Here is a 24,900-nt window from a genome sequence, read left to right as displayed (position 1 = left end):
TTGCAAATAAAACATTAGATCTCTTTATTGGAATACATGTTTGCAGTAACGTAACAGTTCTCCACCATCTCTACCAAGAAAAAAAAGGTGATAATTTTAGATTTTTTCTATATCTTTAAAACAACAATAGTTGACCTGTTTGTACCACTTTAACATACAGTATACAAGACAAACTCTAGCAATGCATGCTCTAATCAGATTTGCAATATTATTATTTTTTAGAAGAAAGTTCAAGTTGCAAACTATAGTTTCATTTTGCACTATGTTTGGAAAAAAAGGTAATATTTAACAAGCCAATTCTCTCTCTTTGCCGCTGGCAAGCCCCTGCAATTTATGAAAGATTATATTATTAAAATCTCTACGACTAATTAATGGGAGGGAAAGTGTCTACAATTAAACTAGAGAGACAATATCAATAGTATGAAAAGTAAACAGAACATGCAGCTGGAGCAGTGTACAACTTCAATAAACAAAGAAACTTCAGTTCATGGAAGCAACTGAAATCCTTCAGTAGTTCAACCCCTGGATAAAGAAGACTGGGGTGCGATTTCACAATTTTCTTCCATCATCCCGTACCTTTTACATCTCTCATTCCTCCCTGAAGGATCAGGAGGAACAAGAAACTGGCAAAAATCATTCTACCTCCTGAATTGCAGCTCCGAGTAAGAATGCAATCCTATAAATTTATGCTGAACACAATTTTATGTTCAAACACCGAGATAAGTAACATGATACCAAAACCTAATAGAATCCCTGCGTTTTGTAACAGGAAATATCCCCAGCGGCTGCATCCATGATCACTGGCATCATTGTGAAGCATTTCAGGTACCTATAGTTAAAGAAACATACAATAATTTTAAGTCACGCTATGTATCCGAATGTACAGCCTAAATGTTGGAGGTGTGGTTCTCTTGGTGCTACATATTATCATATATGGTGGACCTGCCAAAAGGTTAAGGCATTCTGGATAAAAATATGGTGGGTCATGCAAAATATTTTTAAAAGAAGGATAAAGTTTACTCCTCAGTTATTTTTACTAGGTATATGTACTGACTTTACAGTGGTAGAGACTAATTTGATTCTGCATCTGATAACTGCAGCAAGACTGTTGGTGGCGCAATATTGGAAGAAGGAAGACTTGCCTACAATCCAAGAATGGACATTGAAAATCACAAACTTAACCGAGATGGCTAAAATATCGGCATATCTTAAAGATCATTCAAATGAGAGATATAAACGAGACTGGAAAAAATGGATTGACTATATACAAAATAAATACGGGACCAAGAAATTCCAGTTAGCCTATGCTTAAGATCAGAAATGATTTAAACTGTTAAAAGTTAGTTCAGTAAGAAGAAGCTAAGGTCAATGTAGAATGTCATTAATTTCTTTATTTCTTTTTTCTCAATAGATTTTAGACTGTGTTAGTTAAAAATCCATACCGTGTACGGGTTCTGGGAAATCGGGGGGGGAAGGAGGAGGGGGGTTGGGGGGGTGGAGGGAGGGAGGGGCACACAAAAAAAAATTGTACTTCAATGTCTTAATGATTGACAAATGATGAAATATTTGTGTTTTTTTTTAAAATAAATAAAATAAATATTTGAAAAAAAAAATAATTTTAAGTCACGCATATTATAAATGTTTCTACATATGCAGTGGTTAATGTTGGTAATATTGATCAACCCTCTGTTATTATACGTATAAAATCTGCTAGAAAATATTGCAGTATATTCCCATCTGTAAAATATGCTCCTATTCTTCTTTCCAGGCAGCTAAGAATATCTAGATCTAGAATACCTAGATTTTTTTTTTTAATGTCCCTGTAATCCATTGCATCAGGGTGGCGTCAGGATGACTGAATGGAACTCTAGCATTTGCTGGACAGGTGCCCTTTCTGATGCCTATGCAGAGTTCACAGCAGACAATTACTCATTGTAATTCTGGCGAGAAATATCTGCTGCTACTTAGGATTGAACTCACAGCCTCCTGATTGTGAGGTGAGAGCTCTACCTCTAAGCCACCATGCCACTCATATCTAGGAAATTAAGGAACCAAATTCATTTTATTTATATTTCTATTACTTTTTTTCAGTAAATGACTTAATTTTCCATGCTTCCTGGATCCACTGATCGTTATGTTACTTTAATAACTATTGTGGCTGATTGCCTGTGATCAAATATGAGTTGAAAGTATTGTGCTTCAACAAATCTTGAAATTCTTCTTAGTATACTATTTCCCACCAATCCCCTAACCCCCAATGCATTCGTTAGAATGAATCCTACCTAGAAATGTATATGTCAAGGTTTCATTCTTAAAATGAATCCAGGATAGTCCTCAGAAAATCATAGCAATTGGATGAATGAATACATTTGGCTATAATTGCCAGAATGGCCATGTTATTTGGGTAAAATTTTTAGTAAGCTGTTGTGGCCCAGCAGGAGCTGTTGGAGCTGCCACCAGACTCCAACAGCGAGTGGCCCTATGAGTCGGCTCTGGAGGACCCTGGACAGGGTTCTGACTCTAAGCAGGGCGCAAGAGGCTGGTTGGCCACCAGGAGGCACCTGAGCCTTGGACCAGTGGGGAGGAGACAAGGGAGAGTGAGCCGGAGGCCAGCATTGAGTTGTTTCTGGATGCCTGCCATCGAAGAGCTACTAGGCGTCAGGAACAGTTGCGCAAGTACAGGAGGTAATTGCACTCAACTGGTGGTCATTAGGCTCCTTCTCCAGACTATAAAAGGACTGCTTGTGCACACATCCCTCTTGCAGAAGTCAACGCATTAACTAATGTTTGATGAACAGTATTGTGAGCTTGGCAGGCTGGATTGCTGCCAGGGTTTATCTGTGCTGGATTGCTGCCCTGGCTTATCTGTGCCAGTTTGCTGCCAAGGACCTGTCTGTCTGTGAATAAATTCCATAAAATATCTTTGGCTTGGATTGTTTTGGTGTAGGAGGAAGGGTGTCAGAACAGAAAGCTAATATTATTTCCCCACCCTACTCCCATTCCTCTAATCACTACTTCTATTGGCTAGAGAATAACCATATGCTGAAGTCAATGCCAGGCTAGTATTCCTATAAGAATATATCATTGGCATTCCAAAGTATTGGAATGCTATTAATATATACTAATATCTATTAATAAGCATGTACTTACCATATCAACAAGGGCAACATACATGAACAGCCCAGCCGTAAGGGCAAAAATCCACATGGAAACATTGTCAGCATAATGGCCGATAAGTATCCCAGTCGCCATTCCGAGGTATGCCAGCATAGCTGAGAGAGCATTATAGAGAACAGCTTGTCTGACAGTCATACCAGCTTTAAGAAGTACAGCGAAGTCTCCTTCAAAAGAGAGATACAAATGTGTTTATATCAATCGTTTATATTAAAAATGTAAGCATTTCACCCCACATGATAGCCGTTAAAACATTATGGTTTTTTTTCTTTTAAAAAAAATCATTTGCTTTCATATAATCAGGTGCTTCAAAACTTTAGAAGAATGGAGACAAGTGTAAGCATAATTGCTTTTGTCACATTTTATCATTTTTTATGTGCTTGTCGATATTCAAATATATGCAAACTAGGAAGGCTGTTGGTGGCGCAATACTGGAAGAAGGAAGATCTGCCCACTATTCAAGAATGGACATTAAAAGTAACAAACTTAGCAGAGAGGGATAAAATACCAGCATATCTCAAGGACCATTCAGATGAGAGATATAAACTGGAGTGGAGAAGATGGATTGACTATACTCAAAATAAATACGGGACTAAGAAATTCCAGATAGTTTATGACTGAAGAAACAAGGAATGATATAATCTGTTTAGAGCTAGCCTAGCAAAGAGGAGTTAAAGCTCAAATGAAAGATGATACTAACTTTTTTAAAGTTTAGTTTAGAATATCTTTGTTAAAGATTTATACCCTGTATTGTAAAAGGTTTTTTTTCAAAAATTTTCATATATATATGGGAGGAAGGTCACACTTCCACTCTCTGTCTTCGGCTCGTCACAAGAGACCATCCAGACAGAAACCCAATATTTTTTACTGTTGCCTTTTTGTTATATTTGTTATATTTATGCTGATAAATAAATAAAGGGAGACTAGTATAGATCTATTTCAAGCTATTTAGCTCTCATCAGCTAGCCATACCCTTACTGGGAATCGAGCCTGTGCTGTATTGCCTCTAAGGCAGATGTGTTAACCATTGAGCCACAGAGCTTGACTCCTTATCAGCCAGCCAGGGTGAAAGGTATATATTTAAAGTCACAACTTTGCCCAGTGATCTTCCTCCCATATTTGGGCATACCGGGGGTTGTGACTTTAAATAGATAGATAGATAGATAGATAGATAGATAGATAGATAGATAGATAGATAGATAGATAGATAGATAGACACATACATACATATATATATATATATACACACACACACACACACACACATACATACATACATACATACATACATACATATATATACATATACATACATACACAAACTAGGATTGTATACAGATAGGATTACAAAAAACCAGTGTCTTTTCATGATTGTTCCCCTCGGCTGTAATACAACATCAAAAACAAGACAGGAGCAACTCATAACACATATCACAGACTTCACAAATCTGAGTTTTTCCATTATTTTAACACATACTTCTACAATTTATATTAATGTGAAATAAAACATTTTGAAATAATTTGCCATTACAGGTAGGCCTCAAAACCACAGTAAAGCCCAGGATTTCAATTGTAAGTCACTGCAGTCGAAAAATCAAAAAAATGGTCGTAGATTGAGGACTACCTATACAGGCAGAAGGGATCTTGAGTTGGAAGTTGACAGCTTAATAAATCAACAATTCAATATCTGAAAAGCAAAATGTTCATTTCTGAACAGAGATCATTAGTAAATGGAAAGAAACCTAATTTCCAGTATCGTAATGGCTTTATAGAAATTTAGGAATTTGGAATATATTTAGAATACCGTGCATAGTTTTATATGCTCTACAACGTCCCAAAAAAGTGATACCAAGGTACAGAAAATCCATCCAGAATAATCAGAGAATTAAAACAACTCTCCCATCGCAAAGTAACAAGTGTCAGGATTAGTTTAGAAAAAGGTGGAAATTTAGAATGTGGAAAATGTGGAAGGACGGATGAAGAAAGCAAATAGAGAAATGTATTTCTCAATCTCTCACAATACCAGAAACCCATAGCATGTAATTAAACTAAATGTAACGATGATCATAAACCTAGCTTAAACCTTAGGTGTACAGAAAAGAAACACAGAAAAATCTATGAAGAACAAGCTTCCCAAGCTTACTACAGATACAAGGGTTTTATGATATATTTAGAAACGGAAGAATAACAGTTGCAAAGGAACAAAAGCAGAGAAGGTTGTTGTTCTGATATATTTTGTGACTCCACTGTGTATGCTTGACAGGTTGCTGTGAGAGAGGTGCTGGTCGTCACCTATAAAGCCCTACATGGCATCGGACCTGGGTACCTGAGAGACCGCCTCCTGCCGATTACCTCTCTCAGACCAATTAGATCGCACAGGTTGGGTCTCCTCCGGATTCCATCTGCCAGCCAATGTCGGCTGGCGACTCCCCGGGGGAGGTCCTTCTCTGTTGCAGCTCCGGCCCTCTGGAACGAGCTCCCTGTTGAGATCCGGATCCTTACTACCCTCCCAGCCTTCCGCAAAGCCACCAAGTCCTGGTTGTTCCAGCAGGCTGGGGGGAGCTGAGAAGCATCTACCTCCATGGAAATTGTGAATGTTGGTTTTGTTTTTAATATGTTGTCTTTGTCTTGTTCCCCCCTTTCCCTTGTCTTTTGTAAGCCGCCCGGAGTCCTCCGGGAGTGGGCGACATACAAGACAAATAAATAATAATAATAATAATAATAATAATAATAATAATAATAATAATAATAATAATACGTTACGACGTCCTAGGCCCCTGGGTGGGGCCCGACTAGTAACCAATGCCAAATCCGGCAAAACAACTGGCCGCTGTGATACAATTGTACAACAACAACAATGATAATAATAATTGTTTTCTCTGATCTGAGAAGACAATTACATTGTGATAAACCTTAACAAAATGGCAGATTGCTTTTCAGCATTTAAACAAAAAGCAAAAATAAATACTAAGGAGTGAAAAATCGGAATTTGGGGCTTATTTGGGTATTACTGTCACTCTGCAGGCGATATACCAGTTAAAGCATGGAAGTTATATTTTACGTGTGTCTAATATGTCTCTAATACATATATCTTACCCAATTCATGTGGCAACTCATGACAGAAGACCGCAACAGATGTACTTAAGCCACTGGATAAGCCTTCGGTGAAAGCAGCCCCTAGGAAAAATAAATGAACATTGTTAAAAAGGAATCACACTGAAAAATGCAGGCAAACCCCAAAACAGATTTAAATTAAGAAAGATGTTTTGTAATCAGCATTGTGTATTGTATAGGTGCTGTATTGCAGGAACCAGGGATTAAATCATACAAGGGAGAACGAGAAATAAGTGACTAGTTGTAAGAAATATGCTCCCTATTAAAAAAAAAAAGTTTAAAAATACACCCATTTTCTGAACAAAAGCTATATACTTTCAGCTAGCCCATTCTTATTCCCATTTCAGTTCTAGTGGAGAGAATCAATTTCCTATCTGTGTACTTGTTTAGAATTTCAATTTAAATGAAGAGCAGTTTGCAGTTACATAAAAATCACAGAACTATAGCTTTTAATAAGATGCAATCGGATAAAGAGCTAAGACAATCGCAACATGACTACAGATCAGTGGTGGGTTGCTTATCCCGTTCCAACCGGTTCAGTTGGAACGGGGCCGGCGGCGTCCTCGTGCACGCGCGCAGTTCACGCATGCGTCGTAGCGCCTGTGTGATGCTCCAGCTGCTCACGGAGAATTGCGCAGGCGCTGTATGTGCCATGCACCTGCGTGGAAGCGCAGAAGCCTTCAAAGACCGGTAAGGAGCGCGGGCGGGCGGGTGGGCCCTTCGCCGTTCCCGGAAGTTACTTACTTCCGGGTTCACCGACCAACCGGTTCGTGGGGACCGCCGCGAACCGGTTGAAACCCACCCCTGCTACAGATAATCTTCACTTAACTATAGTAGTTGGGACCTGAATTTCTGTTGCTAAGTGACACAGTCATAAAACACGGCTTCGCATAACCATACTATTTACCAACAGCCATTCTAGCATCTTCAGTTTCTGTCATTAAGTGAATTAACAGCAGTTTAATTGAGTATGTTGCATGGCTACCATTTGTGGCTCACTGCTGGCTTTCCCACCGAGTCATAATTACCATTCATTCAACACCATTGTAAGTTTGAATGGTCTTTGGTCTCTCGGCTATGCCAGTCTCAGAGTGCAATCGTTGCAGCTGTGCCAATCCAACGGGTAGCCAGCCATATCGTTGCAGTGGCTGTGCCGGTTAAACCGGGGTTGTGGGAACTTTCCTTCCTCCTAACAGCTGATCGTTGCGGTGGCCTTCCACGCCATTCACTGACAAACAGCTGACAGGAGCTGTTTCCCTCTCTCGCCGAACAGCTGGCAGCCTGAGCGGCTGCAGTGCTCACCTCAAAAATCGCGCTGCTCTCTGAAACCCGCGCTGTTCCAAAGGAACCTCGTAAACCGCTGAGAATCCTAAGAATTTAACTCTGCCATTTTGCTCTGAAGAGCTCTCCTCAAAAACATCTCTCTTGGGCTAAGCCTTCATCAAAAACTGGAGAGGGGGCGTGGCTGCAAACTTTAAAAGGACCCAGTCTTTGGGTAGAAGGGCAGAGTTAACCCATTCTTTGGATTCTCTGCTCAGCACACTGGAGAATGAGTGGTTGTTAAGAGAGGACCACATGCAATCTTTATGTACTTTAGACATCTTGATTCTTGGTTATAACAGGAAAAAGTAACCAATTATTAACAGAGCCAGGAAGACAGACAAATCAGATTCACGTCTACCTAAGCGCTAGCTATGTTTAACAAATGAAACATGCATTTTAATGAATTCGGAATTTCTGAGATATTTATAAATTGGCTGGGAAAATACTAAGAATCGCGCAGGCTTAATTTTAACAAAAATCTTTTTTTATTATTATTATTCCTCTTGTGCATTTACAAAAAATGTTGCTGCAATGCTGCTCTCCCATTTACATGTATGGACTAGCAGCCACAGGGAAGCCAATACATAAAGCACTCACCAATTGCGAGACCGTCACTGAAGTTATGCAAGCCATCTCCCATTATCACCATCCAAGCTAAGGTAGCGATCCCAGCATCTTTCAATTCCTCGCGTGAATACCGCTGGCTATGGCTATGTGGGTGATGGTTTTGATGGTGATGGTGATGCAAAATATGATGGTAGTCATGGTGATGGTGACTGAGATGATCTGATTGGCCTAGGGTGTCATGCAGGTGTGAATGGCATTTGTTTCTACATCCCCTGGATTCATATTCATGATCAGCTGTCTCTTTGTGGATGGGGGCGATCATGACCTCCTCTTCTTCTTGTACCATGGGTTTCTGGGATAGGAAATTTGATGGCTCTTGAGAAAGCACCCCCAAATAATTTTCAGGCCCTTGGAGGGGGAAAAAAAGAAAAGAAAACAACTCAAATAATTATCCAATTGGTTAAAAAAAAGAGAAATAATTAGAACAATTGCTATATAGCTAAAAGACTCTGTTTTATTTTCACATGTTTTTATTGGAAGTATACCATGTAAGTAAGTAAAGAATGTTTTGATCTACTTTATGTTTTAGGACAAACCTATAAAAGGCAGGCACACTTTGACCATACATTATGCCACATGTTTAGAATCATGTTTAAAAACTGCCCTATGAATGAAAAGCAATAGCAATAGCAGTTAGACTTATATACCGCTTCATAGGGCTTTCAGCCCTCTCTAAGCGGTTTACAGAGTCAGCATATTGCCCCCAACAACAATCCGGGTCCTCATTTTACCCACCTCGGAAGGATGGAAGGCTGAGTCAACCCTGAGCCGGTGAGATTTGAACAGCCGAACTGCAGAACTGCAGTCAGCTGAAGTAGCCCGCAGTGCTGCATTTAACCACTGCGCCACCTCGGCTCTTGCATCTAAAGTTCAGGTTCCAACACATGCCCAATAATCAAGATAAATACAAACCATCAGGTTTCCTGTCTCACCTCCTTTTTTTTCAAAAGTAGATTGCACTCATAAAAAAGTGGCATTAATGAAAACATTTAAAAAATGATTATAACCTATGCGTTTCATTTCCAGGTGTGTCCACATGCCTGGGGTTAAAAAAAGTGAAGATAATAGGGAGTATCCTGGAACATTCCTCATGACCTGATTTTGTCAAGGCCACCATAGCAACCTTTTAAAAAAAAAGGGCAGGATTTTTCCCCCCATTACAATGGGAACTATTTAGTAACAACTCCCGTTGCATAGTTTCAAAATTCCTGATGTGTCCGCCAGCACAAATGGTTCTACACCCTTATTGTGCAGCGTGTAAAAATTACTTAGCAGTGCAAACTGAACAGTCATTTTCAAAACTTACTCCTAAAGGCCAAATCAACTTCTGATGGATCAACATAGCACAGGGATGCCTCACTATATATATATATATATATATTTATTTAGCTAACAATTTATAGTATTTATAATAATAACTACGTAGCAGAATCCAGAGACACAAGGACAGTAAACATCAATCATCTCTCTGCAAAATCTCTGGGTGAGAAAATAAAAGAGATGGTGCATAGTTAAGAGCCACTTGGTATAGTGGTTAAGGTACAAGAGGGAGATCACAAATTTTAGTCCTGCCTCGAGCACAAAGCCAGCTGGGTATACCTCAGGCCAGCCGCTCCTTCTCAGTGTTAGAAGCAGGTAATGATACACCATTTCTAAAAAATGCTGACAAGGCATTGTCCAGGCACTGACTCCAAGGCCCGAAAAGGAGGAGCGGGGGATTACACAAATAAATGACAATGAAGAGACGCTCTTATGGAGGAAAAAAAAGCAGGAATGAAGAAGAGGTTGTAATAAAGAGAAACTAAGATCATGTTTGCCAAAATAGCTCTAGTAAGAGAAATGCAGGAGAACTGCTAACAACGTTTAAATCATTATATTTAAGAGCCGAGGTGGCGCAGTGGTTAAATGCAGCACTGCAGGCTACTTCAGCTGACTGCAGTTCTGCAGTTCGGCTGTTCAAATCTCACCGGCTCAGGGTTGACTCAGCCTTCCATCCTTCCGAGGTGGGTAAAATGAGGACCCGGATTGTTGGGGGCAATATGCTGACTCTGTAAACCGCTTAGAGAGGGCTGAAAGCCCTATGAAGCGGTATATAAGTCTAACTGCTATTGCTATTGCTATCTGCTATATTAATGATGATTGAGAATGAAAAATTATGAAATTAGGAATATTCCAAACAATTTCTACACCACTTACACACTCTATTACAATTATTGGACTTTCTGGAAGGTTTTTCTTTATAACTGTAGCAGCCATTTTTCAAAACCTGGGACATAAATGGGAACTTAACTAGATTGCCAAGTACTCAGATGGATATTGGCCACCCTACTTCAAGTTTATCTTCCCTAGGTTAATATTTGGAACACGGAAGGAGCTGAAAAAATGAGACTGAGGATAAATGATAAGTCAGCACTGTTTTATGACAATGTTTCTTAACAGAATGTTTCTCATTCATTACCCTCTGTAATGAAATGGTGTTTATTAAAGGGAGCGGACAATTCTCATTCACTTTTTAATATATTTGTCAGAGATGAGGAGACAACAGGGAGGTCTTTTAGGAGAGAAAAACATTTTCTCCTTTGTATATCCAATACTGTATTAGAAAGTGAAATCTATAATGCATTTAAGATTGAAAATAATATCATGTATTTTATTTTTGTTCATTCTTGCTTTCCTTAAACCTTCTAGTGCTCTTAGTACCCACAGGAAAATTGTAGCCTTTTTCAAACTGCAGATAAACACATACAAAACAGGGGAAAAAACATGTTTTGTACACAGGGATTTATATTAATTTTATTCTACTTAAAAATCGAAAGCTTCCAAGCTAATATAGGTCTCAGATTCTCCTATATTGCCATAAATACATTTCACAAAGATTTTAGAAGATATTTATACAAAGTTTATTGAAACTTACTATCATCTACATCTATTTTGTCATCATTTGCTGAAAGTTGAGAGTCATATTTAGACAGCTGTTTCTTGATTTCTGATTCATCGTCATCATTTTTTTTCTAACTCCGAAAAGAAATACAGTGAAATTGTTAACATTTTGGCTATACATCCCGAATGACACATATATCAGCAGAATACAGAAATAGAATATAGAAAAAATATAGACAGTGGAATAGAAAATATGGACAGTGGAATAGAAAAACATTGAAATGCATGTGAAATTTCTATACTTGTTAGAAAAAAACCCACAGATTTTTGCTATTTTAATATTTCATTTCAGTTTTAAAACCTTACACCAGCTAGGAAAATTCAATCTCAAATACACTTAAGGATATATCAGGGTTTTTTTCCTTTGAAAAACCTCCTCTGTGATGGTGAAATCTAAGTAACTGAGACTATTACAGAAAAGTAATATCCAGTGAAAATTATATAAATTATATAAATTGGTTATAAGCATTACTTTCAAATAGTCTCATAAAAGGAAATGTAAGCAAAACAAAACTCTGATGAAAACCAGTAGTTTCTCACCTTTTTTTTCTTATCCTTAAATTGTTTAATTAATGTGATCAAGTGCTCAACAAGAAACATAAAATATAATCCTCCAAGGGCCGTAAGTCCTTTCCACGTAGAATCCAAATAAGCGTTCTCTTCCGAACTCTGGAAAACTAGATGCTTTAAAGGGAGATCCTTACTGTGTGCCATCAATGGTTTTTCATGATGATGGTGGTGCTTTCCATGAGACTGAATGTGGAAATTTAAAAAGAAAAATAGTTTAGACAACATTCCATATAGAAGAAGACTAGAGAAATAGTGATGTTTGTCAGCCCAAGAATGGTATAAAGCAGGGATTCCCCAATCCCCAGTCCAGAGGTGGGTTCCTACCAGTTCGCACCTATTTGGTAGAACCGGTTCGTCAAATCTACCGAACCGGTTAGAAGAGGTTCTACCAGTGGACCCGGAAAGCAGGCCACACCTACAGAAGAGGTTCCAAAAGTTTTTGAAACCCACCACTGGTCCTTGGATGTGATTATTCTACACTATCATGCTCATATTTATAAAACTCAGGGCCTCTGTGAAAGGTAAGGATGACTACTGCGTTTGTGGTGCAATCAGAACATTGCGTGTGTTGAAGTTGTTTTAACACAAACCAAAGATGCCTTTTAAAAAACAAGTTTACATCATATTCTTATGCATGCCAGTGCTGTGTGTGAGGTAATTGAAGGTGGTTCTGACAAGTGTCGTCGGCATCTTCATGGACCAGCACCGGCCCACGGCATGCCAAACTGGACCACACCAACAAGCAAAACTCCATCTGCAGGATGCAGGCAGCATGCGAAGCCACGCCCCCCTCTCGTTTGCCGAAAAACCTCTCTTCACGAAACTGGTCCTTAGTGCCCAAACGGTTGGGGGACACTGGCATATAGACAACAAGGTAGAAAAGGTGAAACTTGCATTTTATTGCATTAAGTGACCCCCCCCCAACAACTAAAACTCACAGACTAAGGCCTGGGACGACTCTAAAACAATAAACTCTTATAATTTCACACAATACATAAGAATATGGAAATAAGATGAGATTATAGTGTCAAAAGTCCTTGTACTTCTTGCAAAAACTCCAAGAAAATGGATGTGTGTGGTGGAGGTGGGAGCAACTGTTGCATTAATTTGACCTACAGGATATTCTTTGTGTCATTTTAAAAAAAAGAGTAATACCTCACCTGTAAAATAAAAATTAGTGAAATATTGATTATAACATCTCATGCTATTCCAGGAATAAGACTCAAATTATATTCAGATGACTGTCCAACTACACATTTAGCATAATAGTTATATTTATAAACTCAATAGCCTCTTTATGCCAGCTATGAAATATTTCCAAATTATACCAAATGTTTACTTATTTTTTAGCCAAAATGTCACACAGGTTCATCTGATCCGTAGAAGATTTATTTGCTTTGAATACAGTAGTCAGCTGTGATACTAAACCTTTCAATCCCCTCAAACTGAATGACGCAGAATAGCTCTTGTATTATTTGGCAAATCTAACCTGACCACAAACCATAATTGGCAACATGAATTGTAAATTCTTTCCAATGTTATTGTATGTGAACCAATAACTATACTACGTAAGCAAGCACAGTTTGAATTAGTTGTTGCAACAAGTTAATACAAAGAATATCTATGTAGAAAAATACGTGAATTAAATGCCAATGATCCTGGATACCAAACGTAAAGGCAAAAATATGAAAAAAATCTCAAAGGTTTGGATTTTATAAATGTTCGTTTAACTATCTATTAAACGTCTCTCTTGATTTCTGTGCCACAAATATTTAGCCATATAAACTCCGTTACTAAATCAAATTGCCACTGAATGGCCTTGTCACATGTTCAAACTCCAATGCTATAAACATCCCATAATGCTCTTCTCCCAAAATATTTTTTTCTTTTCAACCAAAACAGGAGGGGATGGTTTTTCTCCCGCTATAAGCTATGAGAGCTACAAGAAGAAAGGAAGAAGGGAAGGAGAAATATCTCCCTTGCATACATACACAAAGTTTCACAAAGCAAACTTTTCCTGAGAAATGCACAACGCTACAGTTTGCAAAGAATTCGACCGGACAGGTTTTACATTACTATAAATGCTTATAGGTTGAATAAATAGTGAGCAGAAACAAGAGACACAAAACAGAATTGAGGAATCCAGGCCTAATGGGACCTTCTGAATTTTAATGGCATAAGAGAAGAAATTAAATTGAAGCAAGTATGTGTTTTTCTTACTTCACACCAGTGGTGGGTTTCAAAAATTGTTGGAACCTACTCTGTGGGTGTGGCCTCCTTTGTGGGAGTGGCTTGCCACCCTTGTGACCAGATGGGAGTGGCTTGCCGCCCATGTGACCTGATATGAAATTATGAATTAGTACTTAGGTCGGTCCAAGATTCAGAAACTCTGGCATTGAAGCATGCAAGTCTTAAAGCTGTCAAGTTACAAGATCCTTGCCAGTGGTGGGTTTCAAAAAATTTTGGAACCTCTTCTGTAGGTGTGGCCTGCTTTCCGGGTCCACTGGTGGAACCTCTTCTAACCGGTTCGGTAGATTTGACGAACCGGTTCTACCGAATAGGTGCGAACTGGTAGGAACCCACCTCTGCTTCACACCATAGTCAAATCCACCAAAGGGATGATGAAATAATGTGACTTTTAAAATGCAAATAACAAGGATGACGCCGAAGCAATATTTCCACTAGGAGAGAATAGTGGTTTTTCAGCAGGACTTGAGCTGGCTAAACTCTCCCTTCCCCACAGTCCTGTAGTTGCTTCATCCCTTTCCTAACAGCTGGCATAAAACTGTGTGGGTACACTATATTTAGTAGTAGTAGTAGTAAGCATCCTTAGTAGTACATTTACTTTAGCTCTAACCTAGTTAAGAAAAATGCATCTGCAGAGGAGATTTAAAAGATGATGGACAACACAAGGTCATAAGATTAGATGCTTTCGTTTCATTGTGACTCCTTTTTCTATTTATAGGCTTCCACTGACCAAAGGACACTGCTGTGCTTCAATGGAACATCTGCACTATTAATAGGGAAAAAAAACAATGTACTTACATGTGGAAGGAGATGTAAAAGAGCATCTCCGCTTAGCGTTCCAACCGCTAATGCCACCAGGAAACTTAAGAGGAACTTGAAAAACACACGATTCATAAGTGGCACAAGTATAACACCCAGTAATGAAAGAAAACTGATAATAGAAATGGATATAAAGCCACCGATCCAAGCTGAAAAGAAAAAGAGATTTTTTTTTAATCAAAGGATTCAAACATACGTTCTTTATTAAATAGCTTTCTTTCATTTTGGCGACTAGCTAAAATAATTTTCTAACCTGAAAGATCAGTAGGATTTTTATATTAGTTTGTTGGCATTTATAAAAGGACCTATTCCTTGAGATAAAAAAAAAATACGTTTTGATTCAGATAATTCAGCCAAAATAAAGCCACTCCTGGGATAAGAATGTATTACACCATCAAAAAGAAAAAGAAAAAGTAGAAATATTAAATGGAAAATCTGCCATCAAACTCACCAACTTGCAGTGAATATGTTTTTGGAGCTGCTTCCGCTGTTTCACTTGCTGCATGGACTATGCAGTTTCTGCCATCAATCTGATTAATTATAGCTGGACAAAGATAACTAAATTCTATGGCTGTCAAAGATGCTTGAGTACTTATTCCATGGAAAAGCATCATTTCTGATGTATTAAAGCACTATGGAAAACAAGCAAAATACATACATTAAGAGACATAATTTCAAAACAGCAGCTTTTCTTCAACCGACAAACTTGATGATAAGAAAAAAGTGGGTTTTTTAAAAAAAAAAGTTAAAAATGCATCAAAGCTATTACATCGGATTACGTTATAGCATCATAGAGCCAATGCATTTTTGTATGTCACAAATAATTTAATAATGTGTTTAAAAATCAAAGGTATTACAACTACCATCGAAAGCGTGGCTTGTGCTATAGGAAAACAATAAGTGAATGCATTTTTTAAAAAAAAAAAAATCTGCCAGACTAGTTTTATAAATATTAAAATGAAGTCCCTGAAGATTGCATTACTTTTGGTAACTGGGCATCCCATGGGCAACTGTGTTGTCACCGGCAAATCTTTTCAATCAAAAAGCACCTCTAGGTTCAGTGGCGGGGTCCTACCGGTTTGGCCTAAGCGGTAGTGGTTTGGGGGCCTGGGTCGCTGGAAACGGCAGCGACCCAGGCCTGCCATGCCCCTGAACTGGTTGTCCAGGCAGCGCCCTAGGCACTGCCATCTTGTTTTTAAGTTCTGCGCATGCGCAGAACAATTTTAATTGCACTGTGCATGGGCGCACTGTGCATGCACGCGCAGTGCATGCGCACATGGTGCGCATACGAGGAGACCGACAGTAGTACCTGCCGGAACCCATCCATGCCTAGGTTACAGACTTTATAAATTTATAAACAAGCATTAGGTAAGTTTTTGCAACATTGATGGGTACATCAAAATTACTAATGTAATTTTAAAGCGCTCCATGGCTTAGGCCCAGGATACCTGCAAGACCACCTACTGCCACCGGTAGCCTCCCATCCTCCAGTGCGATCCCACAGAGTTGGCCTCCTTAGGGTGCCGTCGGCCAGACAGTGTCGACCCGTGACCCCCAGGGGGAGAGCCTTCTCTGTGGGAGCGCCTTCCCTCTGGAATGAGCTGCCCCCCCGGAGCTTCGTATAATCCCCGACCTCCGGTCCTTCCGACGCGCCCTAAAAAGTTGGCTTTTCCAGCAAGTCAGCCTGGCCTGAACAAAACAAATCAAAGTATTGATTATTGTTAATTTTAATTTGAATTATTTTAAAAAAATGTGTCATTGTTAATTTTAATTGGGTTTGTTTTGGATATCCTATTTAATTTTTTTTTAACTTTTGTAGTATGTGTTTCTTTTAATGTTATACGCCGCTCTGAGTCCTTGAGAGAAGGGCAGCATATAAATCGAATAAACCTCAAACCTCGACTAATGTAAGTATACAATCTTCAAAATGTCGAAGTTTAATAACTTTCAGAAGTCCAGGGTGGGACTGGCAAAGCTATTCAATACAATTATCTTCTTTCTGTTTTCGTAATCTACGTAACCAAAAAATTTCTATACTCTTTAACGGTAGTGATATTGATGAATGTTCTTATTCAAGCTATACTTGAAATTTCCAAGATTTCCACTTTAAAGTTTAACACATGAATTATAAGCAAAGCATACCACATGGAAACTGCTTTTCTCCATGAGCTAATAAATCAATTATGTAATTTAGTAATTTTATACACACACACACCTTTGAACCTGTGGATATCTAAACATTTCAGTACACTCAGAAAGACCACAAATTATAGGCATATAAGAATTAATACATTCAATTTAAATGTGAGCATGGCAAGGTTGTAGAAAACTATTCATTAGGTTAGGATTTGATCAGATCTCAGACGACAGCAGAATCCCAAATTTGCCAAACTGATTGTTCAATTTAAAATGCTTCAGAAATTTATTACAAAGAAAATAAATCCAGCGGTCAGGAACCTTGTTTGTTTTTCAAAGAGCAAGATTAAAATACTGATGAACAAGGGGAACCTTCAGCATGCAATTCTTTGCATGATTATCCTATATGAAAGCATCTGAACCAACTCTTAGATGATATTTTATTTGGAAATGGAACAACACAGTGTAGAAGGTCTACAAAATAAAGAGGTAACTAAATTATTAAGGCTTTAAAAGAATAGAATCTTATATCAAATGTCTTTTTTTTAAAGCCTCTTTCCAAATATATTTTGTGTAATTTGTTTGCTAATTTTAGAATACAGGGGAACCTCCTGTTTCAGACCTCCTCACAAAAACAAGTGGTTCCTTCATGACCCATCAAAACCGCGATCCACAAAATCGCGCTCGACGAAAGCGCGCATTTGACGTCATCACAGCGCGACGAAAAAAATTAAAAATTGAAATAAAAATAAAATTAAAGCAAGCCAATTCACATAAAGGTAAGGGTTAGGTTTAGGGTTAGGTTAAGGGTTAGGTTTAGAGCGTTAGGGTTACGTTTAGCGTTAGGTTAAGGGTTAGCGTTAGGTTAAGGGTTAGGTTTAGGGTTAGATTTAGGGTTAGGTTAAGGGTTAGGTTTAGGGTTAGGTTTGGGGGGGTTAGAGTAAGGTTTTCGCTTTATTTTTACATTTATCGGTCACAGCGCGATGTTTTCATCGCGCTGTGATGACGTCACGTACGCGCTTTCGTCGAGCGCGATTTTGTCGTCCGTGGTTTTGTGGTGGAACCGGTTCCTTTGGTTTTCTATTTAAAAACTTACATCACTGCTGCTTCCTAGAACAGTGCTGGGTTCGGGGCTGACGAAGCCTACGCGTGCTGACAATTCTGCAGTTTCTGAGTGTTGTAGCAAAGGGTTGCCCTCTGTAGTTGTGGTATAGGTAGCTGTTGTTGTAGCAACGGTCGTACTCTTGTTATCCATGGATTCTTGCTGGTGGTCCTCCAAATTCTCTGTTCTAGGCACATCTTTTGCTGGGTTATTCCAAAAACCTTTGCTGCGATCATCACCCGATTCATCATTAGGACAATAGGTTTTGTCAGAGTTTGTAGCATGGTTGTGATGGTGGTGGTAATGGTTGTGATCTATTCTTTTCACTTTCTCAATGCCTATGCTGTGTAGCAATTTTTTAAACCCTTCAATATTCAATGTATTGTTCTCCCCATAACGAGAGAAGAGATCCTGAAGATGATGCCGCTGTCGACATAAAGCCAAACTAATATTAATGCCAGCTGCCTTCTCAGGAGTGAGTTTCTCTGTAGTTTGTGAAATTGTGGCTGATTCCAAGCTAGAGTAGGAAGCATCACAATACAAGAATGTGGAAAGTAAGTGAAGAAAACTTATGTAAAGTTTGTTTGCCATAGTAAGTCCTATGAAAAGAAAATGAGATAAAATTAATTTTAAAAAACGGCCGTGTATATTGTTCAATTCATACAATAGAAAATAAAATGAGAATTCAAAAGAAACTTCTGCAAATTTAAAATGGTAAATTGCACACGTTTTACTATATGAAATTCTGCTTTTTTTTTATTTCAAGCAGTACCAGGTAACCACTTTAAAATAAACTCAAGATAATACAAAGGATACAGAAAATACAAAAACAATCTACAATTTGTGTAATTTTTTTTTCTAATGTGGCAATTGAAGATAATTTGTTAATCCACTACTCAATTGTTATGTTACCTAACATTTTTCAATGTTGCACAATTATTCTTTTGGCTGATAAAATTAAAATACGATATGTACCAAAGGGATTTAAAGCTTTAAATCCCTTTGGTACAGATCAGTTTCTGATCTGGTGGTCGAAAAGACCAGAAAATTTGACAGCAGTTATGGAAGCCAGCAAAGTCACTACAGCTTCAATGCAAGAATTTCAGTGAAAGGTCGTACATTGCGTGACCCGACAAAAGCGCGAACGTCATAAGCGCGCCGACAAAACCGCGGCGCTAAAACCGTGATGTCAAAAGCGCGTCAACAACAGCGCGCCAACAACAGCGCGCCGACAGAAGCGCGATTTAAGTTAAGGTAAGGTTTAGGGTTAGGTTTAGGTTACAGCGCGCTTCTGTCGGCGCGCTGTTGTCGGCGCGCTTCAGGGCTCATTCGTCGCGCGGTTTTGTCGGCGCGGTTTTGTCACCGCGGTTTAGTCAGGCGGGCTTTTGTCGTTCACACATTTGTGGTGGAACCATACATTGTTGACATTGGATTCCTATTTAATTGGCACATAGTATCAAATGCTTCCTAATGCTGGGGAGGTTGTCAAAAAGGGGCCATTTTCTTCATTTGTGGTGCTCATATGATAAAGCTACATCTCCTTGTTTCAGTGAAACAATTTTGGAGAGATAAGTATCACTAAACGTGAATGCTGTCCAGAGTGAGGCTTATTGCATTTATTTATAGAATCAAACCATATCTTTAAAAACAGATTATTCTCATTCATTGCAAGAATAACCTATATATTTTATATCTTTTCTTTTGGTTGTTATAAATAATAAGGTATTAAATTCTCAAAATTGGCAGAAAGGCCATATTTCTGAAGCTCTAATATTTCTATTGCCCAAAAAAGATTTGAACTGACACCAAAAAAAATCAAGTTGCATACTGTAGTATCCCTCCTTTGGAATTCCCTAAAATAGGGAAAAACTCACTTAAAAACTATCTTGCTTAGCAATGGAAACTTTAGGTTCAATTGTGGTCGTAAGTCACAGATTACCAGCACAGAGTTCTATAGATATTAAAGATTCCCAAAGGAAACACGTCAAATAGTCTGAATAAAAATCATTTTGAATTTTGATCGAATGCTTTCCAATATTTATTTAATTTCTATCAACTTACTTCAAATAACAAGATTTCAGTTTTATGGTGTACTCGAAACACTTTGCTGCATTCTCATCAATCTAATGTCTTGAGAGAAGATGAAGCATAAATGTATATTCAACTATAATAAATTGGAAGAAGGGTCACAGACAGGAGACAGGAGAATCAAAAGTAAATGCAGGTGTTTAAGTCAGAGGTGAGTTGCTCCTGGTTTGGCCTGGATCGGCCGAACCCGTAGTAGTGGCAGTGGGAGGGGCTCTGCTCACCCGCTTCTGTCGCGCACGTACAGGAGCTTGGCCAAACCAATAGTAAAGAAATTGGCAATCCATCTCTGGTTTAGCCGAGGTGGCGCAGTGGTTAAATGCAGCACTGCAGGCTATTTCAGCTGACTGCAGTTCTGCAGTTCGGCTGTTCAAATCTCACCGGCTCAGGGTTGACTCAGCCTTCCATCCTTCCAAGGTGGGTAAAATGAGGACCCGGATTGTTGTTGGGGGCAATATGCTGACTCTGTAAACCGCTTAGAGAGGGCTGAAAGCCCTATGAAGCGGTATATAAGTCTAACTGCTATTGCTATTGCTATTAAGTCCAAGAATAAGCATTTTATAGTTAATTACCACTAATCATAAAGTGAGATATAATTCTAAAATAAGAATTTCAATCTTTTAATTGAACCGAATTTACAATAGATACCAAATAGTAACGGACTGCTACTAGAAATACATTGGGACTTTTGTGATCATTTACTGTTTGGTGACCCTATAGAATTCAGATAAGAGTATAATTCAACCTGTGCCAGTAACCAGATGACCTATTTGCAGCTACATGAATATTATCTATGTATCTTCTCTACACCTACAATCAATGAACCTTCATTAAAAAGACTGTGTAATTTATCACTAATGGGATCATTTTTTCCTTCTTGATTTCTCATCTTATATTTTTGCATTGACAGATGTCCTAGGTGCACTTTCCATACCAAAAATTCAGGGGAAACGTTGATGGATATATCAATAATTTAGGGAGTCCTTCGGGATTGGGCGGCATACAAATCCATTAAAATTGAAATCATAGATCTTAGAAATTAGGTTTTTACATTTATTATTCAATGTATATTTTTAATCATGGATTTTCAAGAAACTTTGCTCTCTTTGTAACCATTTATATCCTCCCGTTCTTTCAAAACTTACATGGTCCTCTCCATCCTTTCCATTTTATTCTGATATCCACCCACTGAATTAAGAAGAACTGGACTAAAAAGAACTCGTAATCCACCCTCCCAATAAATTCTATGGCAGGGGAAGACTGAATTTGGGAAAGGCAGGAAAGTACTGGCCAATCAACCAGAAACTGTGTTAGTAGACAAAGGCCGGAAGACAGCGGTTGTGATAAATGTAGCAGTGCCAATTGATAGCAACATCAGGAGCAAGGAATATGAGAAGCTGGAAAAATATCAGGGCCTGAAGGAGGAAGGACAGAGAATGTACAAAAATACAGGTAGTCCTTGACTTACAACAGTTCATTTCAAGTTACACCGGCATGGAAAAAAGTGACTTTTGACCAGTTTCCACACTTGTGACGGGTTTTAGCATTCCCATGGTCATGGGATCAAAATTCAGGCGCTTGACAACTGATTCGTATTTAGGACGGTTGCAGTGCCCCGGGATACACCCATGTTACACCTATCCTCCGCGAGATGCACTGGCTCCCTATTGGTCTCCAAACGCACTTCAAGGTGCTGGTTATCACCTTTAAAGCCCTACATGGCCTAGGACCTGGATACCTACGAGACCGCCTCCTGCCACATACCTCCCAGCGTCCGCTAAAATCTCACAGGATGGGCCTTCTCCGGGTGCCGTCGACTAGACAATGTCATCTGGCGGCTCCTCGGGGGAGGGCCTTCTCTGTAGCTGCCCCGGTCCTATGGAACGATCTACCCCCTGAGATCCGGACCCTCCCCACTCTCTCTCGGCCTTCCGAAAGTCTACTAAGACCTGGCTTTTCCGGCAGGCCTGGGGCTGTTGACCCTTGATTGAGTCCCAGCCCCACTAAGGTTGAGTGCATGTTGTATTCTTTTAATTTTTTGTATTCTAAAAAATTTAGAATACAAAGACAGAGCAATACTGTCTTTGTATTCTAAATTTTTTAGTATTTTTAAAACTGTTTTTATGTAAGCCGCCCGGAGTCGTTCGGGATTGGGCGCCATACAAATTCATTAAATCTTGAATCTTGAATCATGTCATCCCTTTTGCAATCTTCTGATAAGCAAAGCCAATGGCGAAGCCAGATTCATTTAACAACAGTCCGGCCAATTTAACAGGGATTCACTTAACTCCGGCGAGAACGGTCTTAAAACGGGGCAACCTCACTTAATGAATGTTTCGCTTAGCAACAGGAATTTTTGCGCTCAAGTGGCAGTCGTAAAGAGGAGGACTCCCTGGTAGAAGGCCAAAGCGGTCGCCAATTTGGGCTCGGCGCCTTCAAGACTGCGAAGAGCGGCTCCAACAGATCCCAGGATTGACAATCAGAGCTCTCTGCAAAGAACTAGGATATTTTGGCACGTTGCAGCATGCATCCTGCACCTGTCGAAACTCCTCTCCTACACCTTCCTCCTTCTCAGCTATTAAGAAAGGCAGCCTGCCCTCTATTGTGCAAGAATTGCCTCTCTGATTGAAACCAAAGCAGATCCTGTTTATTCAGACTGGTGGCCCCAAGGAAGACAGGCAGGCAACACTAATAGCCCTCTCCTTTCCTCCTTGGCTGGCATTTAACACCCAGAGATAGACTGCTATTGGACATGGAAGCTTGACTCACCAACTAAAGCAACTTTCTGCCCCCCCCCCCCGCTCAACTGGGAGAGGCTGATGAAAAAAGAGAAGTTCACCAATCGCTGCTGATTCAGTGGTCTCCAACCGTGGCAACTTTAAGACTTGTGGACTTCAACTCCCAGAGTTCCTCAGCCAGCAAAGCTGGCTGAGGAACTCTGGGAGTTGAAGTCCACAGGTCTTAAAGATTGGAGACCACTGCTTTACGACCCTCCAACTATCCAAAGAGCGACTTCCGGACAACTAGCGCCCTAACCGGGGTTGCCCACCCGCCCACCCACTCACCCTCCCAAACCTAGACCGACAACCACGAAGCCGCGCTTCCTCACCAACTGCTCCGGTCCATTCCGTGCCCGGAACCGCCTTCGCTCGCAGCTCCGGGGAGAAGGTGAGCAGCAAGCCAGCCCTACGGGATTAAAGAAGCGGGGTGACGTCACTCAAACCAGCCAATCGGAACGCGCTTTCCGATCAGCTGGGCGGATAAGAACCAATCAGCCTCTCGTAACCCCACCGCGTTTCGTCCTTGGAAAAGGAGGGCCTTGGTCGAAAAAGGGAGGGGGGAAAAAGCGAAGACAAAAGAGTACTGTACAGGCAAGGCGGCCCACGTGGGGAGGAAGGCGGCCTCCTGCGCATGCGTGAAGTAGCAGGCGCGTTAACGTGTAAAGTGGTTTCTTGGGTGGAAATTTATTAGGCAAATTGGTCGGTTTAGCTTTGCGGTCATTCTTTGCACCAGCCCTCGCTTTTAGATATGTATAATGCGGGTTTTTCTATCCAGTTTTGGCAGCGTGACGTTTAAACAGCAATTAAACTTTTTTTCTTTTCTTCCACCGAGCGGAGAAAGATCTGTACAGTTTTAGTTAAGTGTTTGAACTAACCTTACAGAAAGTCTAACCTTACAGAAATATTGAAAAGGCAGAATATTTATCTGGATGTGAAAAGGGAAAAAAAGCATGTTTTAAAAGACAGAATAGCTGCCTGCAGCTTCCTGCCCATCCCCACTTTGTCAATGGGCCATTAAGAAGGCCAAGCTAGTCCACTTTACATAATAAAGACTTCTCCACTTCAGCTGCAGGGGAGGGATGGGATTAAAGCATGATAATGTCCCTTTACCCAACTGGCCACATGGCATCTGAGAACTCAACCATACCTGGATTCAAAACACAGCTTAGAGAGTTGCCCCTGCATGGCCCCATGGGAGTCTTGACAACCAATCAGAATACATTTCTTGAGAGAGGGTGAGGGGGGAAGATGAGGAGTATAAGGAGGAGTGGTAAGGGGAGAGAGGAGAAGGAGAAAGGAGGGGGAAGTAGAGTAGAAAATGATGGAGGGAAGGAAGGATGTAGAAAGGGGGAGGAGAGAAGGGGAAGAAAGTGTCGGATAAGGTATAAATATGGTGTATGGAGAGCAGAAGAGCCAACAACTGGGTTTTTCTTTTTTCTTTGGTAATTGATGGCAAGATGAATTGATGTAATTACTTAATAATACAACATGATATTGACTATGTATACATGTGATTATATGCTATGAAAATAGAAAATAATTTTTTTTATGCAAAAAAAAAAAGAATACATTTCTTACACAGGAACAGGAAACAGAGAGGTGGGACTGAACAGGTTATAAAAAGCCTAGCAAGCCCCTCCCTCGGCCCTTCTCTTCTTCTCCACCAACATTGAAGCATGTGATCACCTTTTCTGTTCAGGGCTCAAGCCACGTGGTCCTGTCCACCAATAAACCATCTTTCCAAGCAGCCTCCATGTCTCCAGTGTCTTCTTCCCCACTTGGAGCTGAACCCAGAAGGACATTTCTTTCATCACCATGACCTAGAATGATCGTGGATCTGACACTTTTTGGGCAACGCCTTGATATTAAAACAGGAATCCAGGGCATAAATCTTACTGGGCTTTGACGTTAAATCTGAAACATCAGAAAAATCACAACCAGCCAAGAAGCCTAAATGTTGGGGAATCTGACAATTGTTGATTG

At 39.7% G+C, this 24,900-nt stretch overlaps 1 protein-coding gene across 2 annotated transcripts; it reads right to left on the bottom strand.

The window, feature by feature from the left end:
- SLC39A6 (solute carrier family 39 member 6) lies at positions 1 to 23,377 on the bottom strand. 2 transcript variants are annotated; one of them, XM_087721942.1, is made up of 10 exons: positions 23,247 to 23,377; positions 18,047 to 18,651; positions 15,266 to 15,446; positions 14,794 to 14,963; positions 11,719 to 11,931; positions 11,153 to 11,249; positions 8,209 to 8,586; positions 6,271 to 6,351; positions 3,151 to 3,341; positions 1 to 829 (listed from the first exon to the last, which is right to left on the bottom strand). In XM_087721942.1, exons 2-10 carry the CDS (start codon positions 18,641 to 18,643, stop codon positions 677 to 679), a joined length of 2,061 nt encoding a protein of 686 aa, XP_087578068.1. In that variant the 5' UTR covers positions 18,644 to 18,651; positions 23,247 to 23,377; the 3' UTR covers positions 1 to 676. The 2 variants fall into 2 exon arrangements, with proteins under 2 accessions (XP_087578068.1, XP_087578069.1); XM_087721943.1 differs by lacking the exon at positions 23,247 to 23,377 and adding an exon at positions 20,114 to 20,197.
- Between the last annotated feature and the right edge of the window lie 1,523 nt (positions 23,378 to 24,900).

The sequence above is a fragment of the Thamnophis sirtalis genome, unplaced genomic scaffold (genome assembly GCF_051295495.1).
Source record: "Thamnophis sirtalis isolate CommonGarterSnake01/CBP01778 unplaced genomic scaffold, rThaSir2_p1.2 scaffold_8, whole genome shotgun sequence".
NCBI lineage: Eukaryota > Metazoa > Chordata > Lepidosauria > Squamata > Natricidae > Thamnophis > Thamnophis sirtalis.
Note: the sequence above shows the minus strand (reverse complement) of the source record. Positions and strands in the feature narration are given on the sequence as shown.